Genomic DNA, 10,772 nt, shown 5'->3' on the forward strand with positions numbered 1-10,772 from the left:
CAACGAACGTCAAAAAAACAATACTTTTACTTTTTTGTAATACTGTGCATAGAGACATGTAATGATTTTTTCATGAAATGTAAAACTGATTTTCACAATTCTAAACATCACACTTTTGGCCAAAATGGCTTGAAAAAGAAAAAAAACCCATAAAATTCAGCTCCAATTGCAGTTATTCTGATCCTCTGAAATTCTTAAATAAAAAATATGTCAAAAACAAGAAATTAACAAATGACCAAAAACTGGAGGTTAATACGAATTTCGATCAAGTAAAAACAAAAAAAACAAAAACAACACTTTTAAGAAAAACATTTTTAATCCCATGATTCTCATTAGATTAAAACAGAGGCAGAACACAGAATTTCCAGGTATTGCTTTATGGAAAAAGTTGCAAAAACAAAACAAAACGACTTGTTGAAACCACTGCCAGCACGGATCATAGTTGTGTATAAAAACAGTCTGTCACACAGGTTCTTTATTTGGGATGGGATAAAGGCCAAGCTGAAAAACAATACTGTAAGGAACATAGTCATGATGTCAATGTCACACGATCATTCATACAAGGCAACGCCACTGATCAAATTAAATCTTCAAATAATTACAACAAACTTCAACAAATTACAGCAAACTGAATTTTGTGCAAGTGCAATAACTTATACCCAATAAATCTCAAATTTACATTAAATGCTGTCATATCAAAAGAACTTCTTTGCAGCTGCTTCTTGTTGGCTTCTACCAGATTTAAAAAAAGACGACATTAGAAACGTAGTTTGGATAAAACAATATTAAAATGTCTTGGTGAAACTTACTTGTACATGATGTAGCAGAAAAACAAAACTGACTGGACAACTATAAATATGACAAAATGTGTTGTGGAGAGGCACGCTGGCATTGGAGGCTGCTCTGGGCATTTCACTGCCTTTTCAGCCGGGTTCTGAACGAGACACAAAACAAGTGATAGAATCGAGAGAAACTGAAAACAGGGAAACAGAAAAACTGTACCTGCAAACTTTTCTGCACGAGATGGTCGACGTCTCTCTTGACGACATGCAGATGCTCCTTGATGTCATTGAAATGTTGAATGCTTTCATATGTGCCGATTCCACCAGTATTGGCCTGGTGCTGGACTGAACCGATCTGCTTCAGGGACTCAGAGAATGAGGATCTGTGAGGACAAAATACAGTCATTACAGAAAGCCAAACAAACAAAAACATGATTGCATGATTTGTTAAAGTCGCTGACGCATCGTGCAGCAGAGCAACACAGTTTAAATCTATATTCACCTGAGATTACAAGCATTTAAATTGAATTAAAAAACAGAAATTGCCATCTGATTAGAGGCTGATTGCTGAATTAATATAAATAGGCTACGAAGCATGTATAATCTGCGTTATCTGTGCTTACTGTAATAGTACAGATAACGCAGCTTATAAATGCTTCTCTTTTTTAATTAAATCAATTCATAAATAACGGGCTATACTGTCAAAGTACATTTCTTGTATGGGCAAAGCTGAACTTTCACTGTACACTTTACTTTCAGTTTCAAAGACGATTAGGGAAAAGATAACTAGGATTTAACACATGATCGAATTCACACACACGTAACGAGGCCTCGAGGCAGGATTATGAGCAAAAAAAAAAAGAGTAAAACACAAACAATTGCACCAAAATCCTTAGCCCATGTATGACAGATGTATTAAAGAAATCTAATCCGAAAACAGTGCTAAGACGTGGCTTTTCTTGCCTTGACACATGGTTATGGTCTGCACAGACGATGCATAAACAAAATCTAATTTTTTTTTCCGAAGAGCCAAAATCTCCCTTGAGAAAGAAAGTGAGCATTTATTAAAGCCTTCATCTAATCTTCATCTGGCTCAAGTGACCCATTTATGAGATGCTCCTCCTGCAATATTAGTCCAAGAGCGAGTCCTATCATGACCTAGTACAGGCCAGTACAAATGAGCTTTTTACTTAGCAATTTAGAAGAAGCAGACGTGTGCCTTTTGACGGGACCCCTAGTCACGCTTCCAAGATTTAATCTTCTGCAACAGCCTTTCATGCCCTCTTTATGATGTGATTAAACCTATAGAGGACTAAACAAACACATTATTTAGGGTGTTATGGGTCAGTGATATAATAACCAAATTATCCTTTTGGATTCAGGCCAAAAAGACGACATGGCTTTGTGATGTAAAAGATTATTGTTCTGCAAAATCCGTATAAAATATATTGTTAATCCTTAATGTAGAAATTTCATATCATATCAAAAGCATTTATATAACTTGCCTTGTCAGTTAGGACCATGTTCAAAGAACTGTGCCTTCAGTCAAATAAGTCAAACTGTGTTGTTAAAGCCTTAGGATGCCACGACCCACTGCAGCTTGGCTCTATCAGAAACATCCAGCCCCAAACTCCGTAAATTTGAAAGCCTGTTGGATTGAAGCGTCTTAGGTGATGAGCTAATGTGTAATGAGAAGGACGTGTGGCTGAAGGTGATCCACACACAGTCTATATCATGTGTGCAGGATTATTATCCCTTTGTCAAAGTGGACAAAAGAATAGATATCCCGACCATTATCCAACATGTCAAACACTTGTCAGAGGGATACAACTCTTGCACAAGACGTTCAGTGCTTCTAAGTCTTATGAAACGCCCAACAGGCGGACTAGGCCTAAATGTAAAGACTAGGCCAAAAATATCTCAAGATTGATACAAAAAAAGAAAAGAAAAAGGTAACTCTGGATGGCCAGGAGGTGGGCGTCCCTGGCTGGATCAATGGACACTCCACTCCAACTCCAGCAAGCTGGTTCTCGTATGGTCTGGTATAGTTAAAGATGTGTTAGTTGGACAACTTCAATCTGAAGACGGACTCAAACTCAACTCCCAAACCTACCACCAGGCTTTGGAAGGCACACTCTTAAGCAGTGGTGCAGAACAAGTCTGCAACTTTCAAGAAAACCATGATTTCATTGCAATACAATGCTCCATCTCATAAATCTGAGTCCTACAGCAAGGCTCACCAGTCAAGGCCTTTAAGATGGAATATTCCTGAGCCTGCATCGTCCTCAGCTGACCTAAACACAAGTGAGATCTGCTGCGCTCTACTTTTATGTCAGATTTACAACAAATCAAAAACAATTATTCCTTTGACAAAATATGAAGAAACTGATGGATCTCACGAATGGCAGGCTTGAAAGTGGGACAATGTGTTGTATGTTAGTCTTGTATGTTAGTTGTAGTACCTCAGTTCATTCAAATTTCTAAGGACTTCCTGCTGAGTTGCGATCACGGAGCCCAGCTGTGCACCGGAATCCAACTATGAGACACAGAGCAAAAAAAGTTGGAAACTTTCAAGTAAGAAAATGTGTTATCCAAGAGCCAAGCAGTTGCCCTACTTGTCCAGACTCCGCATTGACCCCTTTCTTGGAGACCTCATCGGTGATAACGGACACATAACGGCGCTGCTCATCCAGGATCATGGCCAGCTGTCTGTGAAGCTGTTTGATTTCCAGATGAATCCGGTTTTGACCTTCAAACACTTGACGAATCTCTCGGTCATTGACTGTCTCATACAAGTCTTCAACTAAAGGATGCACACAACTCATTTTAACACAATGTGATCATTTCAGATCATTTTGAAATGATTAGCCTTTGAAAGACTGACCGGGCTCTCCTTGGACGTCGGGGTGTTCTTTCTGAAACTCCTCTTTCTTTTTGTCCAGTTCCTGTTGAAAGTTTTGAAATTCCTCCTGGTACTTGTCCTTCTCCTCTTTGGGAATCTCAGCTTCAGGTGGAGGCTTACGAAAGAAAACATTTTTGCACAAAGCTTAAAAGGAGCAGTGCTTAGGCTCCTCACACAATGTGCAGGTGCACTCGTGTACAAAAAATGATAGATTTTTATTCATGTGTTTACCGGCTGTTGTCCTGGCTCTGTGAGACTGAACAATAGGAAGGACAAAACATCATGATCATCTAAAAGAGATACATATACGTGTTGACAACAGAATATTCATAAATCTTTGGAAAATCTTTTGGGAAAAACAATGGATTACGGCACATCACATAAAAACAGCCGTACCTGCTAAACCACCAGTGGCAGCGGAGAGTCCAAAGAAGCCGTCAGCGGGAATGACCATGTTGTCTACCTTTGCACAGAACTCATAATCCTCTTTATCCGGAGTAAAGCCATTGTTGATCATCACCTTTATCAACAGTAAAGTCAATATCAGTCAAGCAGTAAATAGCAAAGACATGTTTATTTCTTTGTGGTTTCTTCTCGTACTGTTAATGTGTTCTTGTAATATGTCATCTTTGCTCGGACTGGATACGGTTTGTTACGGAAATCGCGTAAACAGGTGCCAAGAGCTTGTGTTGTGCCATCGCTGAAACAAAAGACAAAGCCTTAGAAGAACTTTCATCACAGGCTGGAAGACATGATCCCAAAGACAGAACAACAACTACGGCGAGTGGATGACCAGATTACAATGGCACAAACATGCTCGCCCTTGTAAATGTTTTTGTAAACATGTATTCTAAGTCACAATAGTATGGTAACCTGGAGCTTTCCATCGCCGTGTGAGGGATTAGCAAAAATGCAGGATTATTTACTTTACTTCTAAATACAGTATAGTCATTTTTAGTAGTTTTTAAGTTGTCAAAATCTGAGGGCGTTACACAAGAAATGTTTACTTACTTTTGATGGTCATAAACAAGGTTGCCATTGTTTCCCACAACGATAATAGCAGGATTATTTTTCTGGATTATAAAAATGAAATACAGATATATATTTAGATATATAACCAAACAAGAAAGACAGCCTTTTGTTTTGAATAACTGAAAGTGAAAGTGTCACATTAATTTAACATAAACCACCGGCTTAAGAAAAAAACACTAATTGAAATGAAAAGGCACAATATATAAAAGGAAGAAACGCAACTTTAGGCAGAGTCAACACAAACCTTTCCATCGTTGTCAAAAGAGTCAAAGAAAATCCCAAGTCCGTTCCATTTGTCGGCAGCGCCATAAACTGGACCATCGAGTCCTTGTTCAGAGGTAAACCAAAAGGCCTGTTAGAAATATGAAATACTCTTTTTAGAAATACTCCCAAAAGAAATCTGCCAGTATACAGGAGAAACTCGGAAAATCAGAATATTGTTCAAAAGTGCAGTCATTTCTGTTAATCAACTGAAACGGTGAAACTAATATATAATAGACTCATTTCATGTAAAGTGAGATATGCATCGTCTTTATTTGTCATCATTTTGATAATTATGGCTCACCTTGTAAAAACCTCAAATTAAAAATCTCATAAAATTTGAATATTTTGAAAATGGACTGTAAAATTATAACAAATAAAGGCTTGACATATAATGAGTCTATATCATATATTAGTTTCACATTTTAAGTTGAATTACAGAAATAAATGCACTTTTGAACAAAATTCTAATTTTTCAAGTTTCACCTGTGAGTAAAAAAAAAAGCATTGTATTTATTTAACCAGGAACCAGAGGGGAACTTATTGTACATGTTTTTAGTGGTAGGGCAAACCGGAGTACCCGGAGGAAACCTACACAGACACGAGACAAACTCCACACAGAAAGTCCAGGTGGGAATTGAACCCAGGACCTTCTGTGAAGCAGGAGCGCTAACCGCCCGATTCTCTGGAATAGATCAAAACATACTTTGACCTTTACTCACCAGTCCATCAGCCCCCATTCGGCCCCGACCAGACACTCGGAAGGTCACCTCGGCCTCCCAGTGCTGAAAGTTCACTCTGTTTTTGGTCCACACAGAGCCGCGCTGGCTGCGCAGAGATGGTGTAATGCGCACCTGGTCTGCACTAGGAATGGTGTCTAGCAGAGAAGAAAGAGCGAGGAAAAATCTAAATGAACATCAGAACAATGGAACAGATATAGGGCATAGGTCACAGGTCATAGGGACTGTAGGAAAATGGATATGAATGAAATATTGGAACAGATGCAGACACTGACTCAGCAGTGACCTTAGCTCTTTGGTCCTCGGTAGATAACTTCATCAAACTGGCACAGATATCAGGAGTTACTGAGCAAAGAACTGCTAATGCAATAATGATGTTAAACAGTTTGGTGGCCGAGCGCATTTGCCAAAACAAAGCCTTTGACTATTGATGCTGTCAGTGTTTGGCAGGTTTTTAGACTTTCTGCTCAGCCATAGAAAGTTCAGTAGAGTATGTGAACACATTACCTTTCAGGTCGTCTTTATGCATAATTCTACATGGAAAATCCAGATGTTCACTAATGATGCAACTTTTAAGTGTAGCTCCTCAGTTGAAGTTCTAGACTTGTCTGGCACAGTTCTGGTTGCTTTCCCTCGCCTCCCTCCCTAAATGAACTTCATTTCCAAACATGAGCTTACTTTGTAACGCACTGATGCTGACATCTGGATACGAACTTACTTCCAGTGTGAATCCAGAAAGGGATCGATCCATCGCTCTGAGACAGGTGCGGACCTTTGAAGCTGTACTTGTACTCGAAACGGCGGTGAGGGAGCTCCGCAGACCCCGGGGCTCCCGGGACCACGTCGGCGACGCTACAATGAAACAAGAACGCTATGAGAAAAGTTATTACGCACACATGAGCGGCCACTGCCCGGCGTCGCGCTGTGGACACCGCCATGTTTCTTTTGCACTGCTGACGTAGCGCTCCCGCACGCGCATGACGGGAGGACAGTGTAGGCCAACAGGGCGTTTTCTCATTGGTCGGATTTTTCATACCGACTTTCTTGAACGAGACTCCCGGAAAAGAACACAATCACAATTCCACATTATTGGTGAACAGGTTCATTAGCATTTTTCCCCCGGTTCAATCTCCAAGAACATCACCAGACACAGGAATCAAATTAGATTAGGTTAAACGTGCATTATTGGCTTGTGCAAATAGTCTTTTTGTTCTGTAGAGCTTATGGGCAACTTCAGCATTGAACCTGACAGTGGTCATTTGAGTTTGTCACTCCACAAAATAGTCTAGAACCCAAAAAGAGGGTCATTGAACACTTTTCAGTGGGTCACGAGCCTTTCTCAGAAAAAAAGATTCTTGTAAAACACTACATTTGATTGCTTTTTTTAAAATCCAAGATTTGGGCTTTTTAGGCATATTATGCCTGCTTTGTAAGGGAAATACAATGTTCCATTATGTATGAGAATTTCACTGGGTCGCAGCTTGTACGGTAATCGTGGGTCCTGACATTAAAATAATATAATTCCTTACACTTATATTGCGCTCAAAGTGCTACACTGGGGTCATGATTCATTTCCTCCATACTCGGTTGTGGTAAGCTACTGTTGTAGCCACAGCTGCCCTGGGGTAGACTGACGGAAGCGAGGCAACCAATCTGCGCCATCGGCCCCTCCGACCACCACCAACTATTCACTCACTCACTACATTCACCCAGGCTTCCTCCCAAACAGTCTTCCATCCAATCTTGTTTCTTATGCACGTTTGACTCGGCCAGTTTTCTTTGCTGGACTGACATTTGAACATAATTTAAAGCAGTAGTTGGTTATCGCCTGGTCCTTAACCAAAAGTGGATTACAATATTACAATACCATGTACAGGGGCTGATATATTATACATGGTTTTGATCGAAGCATCCTGTATGAACACTTGACTATGCCTGTATTGTGATAATATTAACTCGGTAAAACAGACCAATATTCAATATTTTTAATAAGTTAGAACTAATATTTTGGGGGCGGGGCCTGCCATTACAGATCTATGGGTCTGAGGCTTATCGGTGCTTAAGCAATAATAGACTTTTTAAATTTTATTTATTTCAGCCATTCTTTCTCATCCAATTCCTACTCCTGCATGCGAATCTCGCAGGTGCACACTGTCGTTGTGTACTTGGGCAAGACACTTCACCCACCTTGTCTGAGTACACTGGTGTATGAGTGCCTAAAGCAGGTAGAAAGGCACTATATAAATGTGACCATTTAAATATCCTGAAGGCAACACACAGCAGGCACATTGTCAGTCCTAATGTGTCTTCAGTGCACTGACTTGCACCATTGTTTTTTTGTTTTGTTTTTTCACCTTGTAATCCTGTAAATTGTCAAAGGTTCGCTGATACAGTCCTGCTGCAGGAGCTTTCACTGCAGAGTCAAAGTCTCAGTGGGAGAGGGAGATGGCACAGTTCTGCTCCACTCACTTTCTGTTCTGGAGCTTCTCTCTCTGTTCACAGCAGGCTTACATTTACTTTCTACAGGGCCTGATTACGGGTTTGGGAAACAACCAGAGACAACGGCAATTGTCATTACACAAATCAAGGGGTGTGCTATTGTGATCAGTAAATGTTCAGGTGCTGAGTAGATGTCCTGCAGTGATGCAAGTTGAACTTAAACATTCTGTGAAGATATAGAGATGTACAATGTTGTTCTGCGGTTCTTTGATCCATGTACAAAAGTAAGCGATGCATAGAATATTGTACATATCTGTATCATCATAGACACAATTAATCATCAGATCAAAACCATCTTAACCTGAGCTCTCTGACTGACTCTTCAAAACTATACTCATTACACTCAACTAAATCAGCTTCAACTTAAATACCAAAAATACCCCACAGTTGTTCTGTAGCTGCTTTATCATTTGCATTACATCATATGCAAAAGAAGAACTCTGGTGGATTTTATTCCAGGTTAGAAAAACATTTACGACACAAACCGAATGGTTAAAGTTTTAGTGACTTGAAAACACTCAAGGCTGTCTTTTGTCTGAGGACATCCTCATTAGAGGAACTGCATTCATTATCAGGAAATGTGGGATTTAAATGACAAAAGCAGTGCTAATTGATTGGTTTAGAAATAGACAATGGCAATATGCTAGTTGTTAATGGGATCCCAGGACTTTCAATTGACAGTCAACAGCCCAAACATTTTGTGAAAAAGTAAAACACAATGCTAAATTAATATAATAAATAACAATAATGATATAAATTATACTATTATGTTTTTTATTATTAGTAATAACACTAATAATAGTTATAATCCATTATTATTATGAGTTGCAGGCCGATTGTCATCATTGCCAGAACACCGAGGGCCAAACCTCACCATTGTGGCCCAAAGTAAAGAACCATTTCCTGCTTTACATCATATATTACCAAGTGGAATGTTCTGCTAGGACAGTATTTTACACATTTTTAACTTACTTTACTTGCATAATCATTTTTCTCAGACTTCGGGGCCATTAAACTCAAATAATTAAACACAAGTTCATTGGAGTGAATTTATTATGAGATGTATGTGAAAGTACATAATTAAAAAAATGTTTATCCAATTATCAGTATCCCAAAACTGTTGATCTTTTACACCCACACCTTTGATCACCTGCTGCTTGCTTCATTTTACTGTATTGTCACATTCACTGTCATGTTCAAGCCTAATTTGAAACCAAATGACCCAAACTGTTTCATGCATTTAACCACTTGAACCAGCTCTGCTGTTGGACAATTTGCGGCCTTATTCCTACATGCACAAGACGAATACTCATGTTAACAATGCCAAACCTTTATTTCCAATTCCTTCAAATCAGTCCGTGTGGCCCAGCAAAGAGTGCACTTGTTGGCCACTCAGGACTTTGCACACATTCATTTGAGGAGGAGCCCTTTTCCCCATTACCAGCAGACACGCTAAATGATGGGCCTCGGGACAATACCCGACAGACCCCTTTATGCACCACAAGTACTCAGTGTTTCGGCCATCAGAGCTCGCTCTTCACCAACCGGTCTTTTCAGATACCTGCACATGAATGAAACACGCAGATGCTAAAAAAACTATCCTTGACTAAAATGAAGTTTTTTAATTGTCCAAATCTTCTCATTAACTCTGCTCACACTGCCCCCTCGGGCTGGATCTAGCTGAAGTACTGGGTGTTGCAAAAAAAAGCTACCAATTAGTCTCTCATCAGCTCCAATTAGGGGAGACAAAGCCTGAGTAAAGATAACTCAATGAGAGGAAGAGGTGAAGGGTGAAGGCTGTTGGCATATGTTTGTATATGTGTCTGGACAGAGCTGGCATAACAGTTAGCAATGACTGAAAAACTTGTGGCTATTCAAAAGTGACCTGCTGCTGCATGGGCCCATTCACTCTCCTGGCTCCTCGGCGGACCCTCTTTTTCTCAAGGCTAAGTGTTGTTGTGCTGGGAAGACATGCCCCCCAGGAGTCCCAGTGAAAAAAACCCATTCAAATCCCCCTCTACCTGTTTGCAGCATATAAAGCACTCAGAGCCAAGCTGATCTCTCATTATTGGCCCCTTCACTCTCAATACTTCCTTAAACTTAGGCTGTAAGAAGAGCCCAGGCCTTTCATATAGGAAAATAAGGGGATGTATCCTGAAGGGGTGCCTTTCACCTCATTAGAATTGAATTTGCACTGTCTACTAATTACATAGCAGGGCAACAATGTATTCTTTTCAAGCACAATCTCACTGAATAGAGGATTTTGGGGGCAGTTAATTTGCAGCACACACTAATACATCAATTAATTGGGCAACACTAATTTTCCTTATCCTGCCCGTTTGTTTGTTTTCCTCATCTCTCCCACACTATATAATACAATTACTTCATTATCAGGTAAGAGTAATTCACTCGTTCATTCACTATAAAACCGTGGAGGTTCTCCTTCAGCATATGTCTGTGGTTCTAAATAATGAGGGGGGACATGTTGGGAGCTTAGGCATTTCAAAAAATATTTGCTCTCATCCCTAAACCTCAAATACTTCAAAGGTGTATACA

The 10,772-nt window shown here is 39.8% G+C and overlaps 1 protein-coding gene across 1 annotated transcript; it reads right to left on the minus strand.

The window, feature by feature from the left end:
* Positions 1–563: 563 nt before the first annotated feature.
* lman1 (lectin, mannose-binding, 1) lies at positions 564–6,668 on the minus strand. Its single transcript, XM_079551750.1, has 13 exons — positions 6,436–6,668; positions 5,700–5,854; positions 4,961–5,068; positions 4,696–4,757; positions 4,285–4,384; positions 4,081–4,204; positions 3,916–3,974; positions 3,667–3,799; positions 3,398–3,585; positions 3,245–3,318; positions 1,003–1,165; positions 810–934; positions 564–732 (listed from the first exon to the last, which is right to left on the minus strand). Exons 1-13 carry the CDS (start codon positions 6,653–6,655, stop codon positions 696–698), a joined length of 1,548 nt encoding a protein of 515 aa, XP_079407876.1. The 5' UTR covers positions 6,656–6,668; the 3' UTR covers positions 564–695.
* Between the last annotated feature and the right edge of the window lie 4,104 nt (positions 6,669–10,772).

Source organism: Gobius niger (genome assembly GCF_951799975.1).
Source record: "Gobius niger genome assembly, chromosome: 2".
Classification (NCBI taxonomy): Eukaryota; Metazoa; Chordata; class Actinopteri; order Gobiiformes; family Gobiidae; genus Gobius; species Gobius niger.

What these genes read in the sequence shown, in the direction of transcription:
- lman1 (XM_079551750.1), bottom strand. Translation starts at nt 6,655, where the DNA reads ATGGCGGTGTCCACAGCGCGACGCCGGGCAGTGGCCGCTCATGTGTGC. An exon ending in CTTTTGACAACGATGGAAAG is followed by an intron (nt 4,758 to 4,960) that starts GTTTGTGTTGAC and finishes TTTATAATCCAG; the next exon opens with AAAAATAATCCTGCTATTAT. An exon ending in CAGAGCCAGGACAACAGCCG is followed by an intron (nt 3,800 to 3,915) that starts GTAAACACATGA and finishes TTCTTTCGTAAG; the next exon opens with CCTCCACCTGAAGCTGAGAT.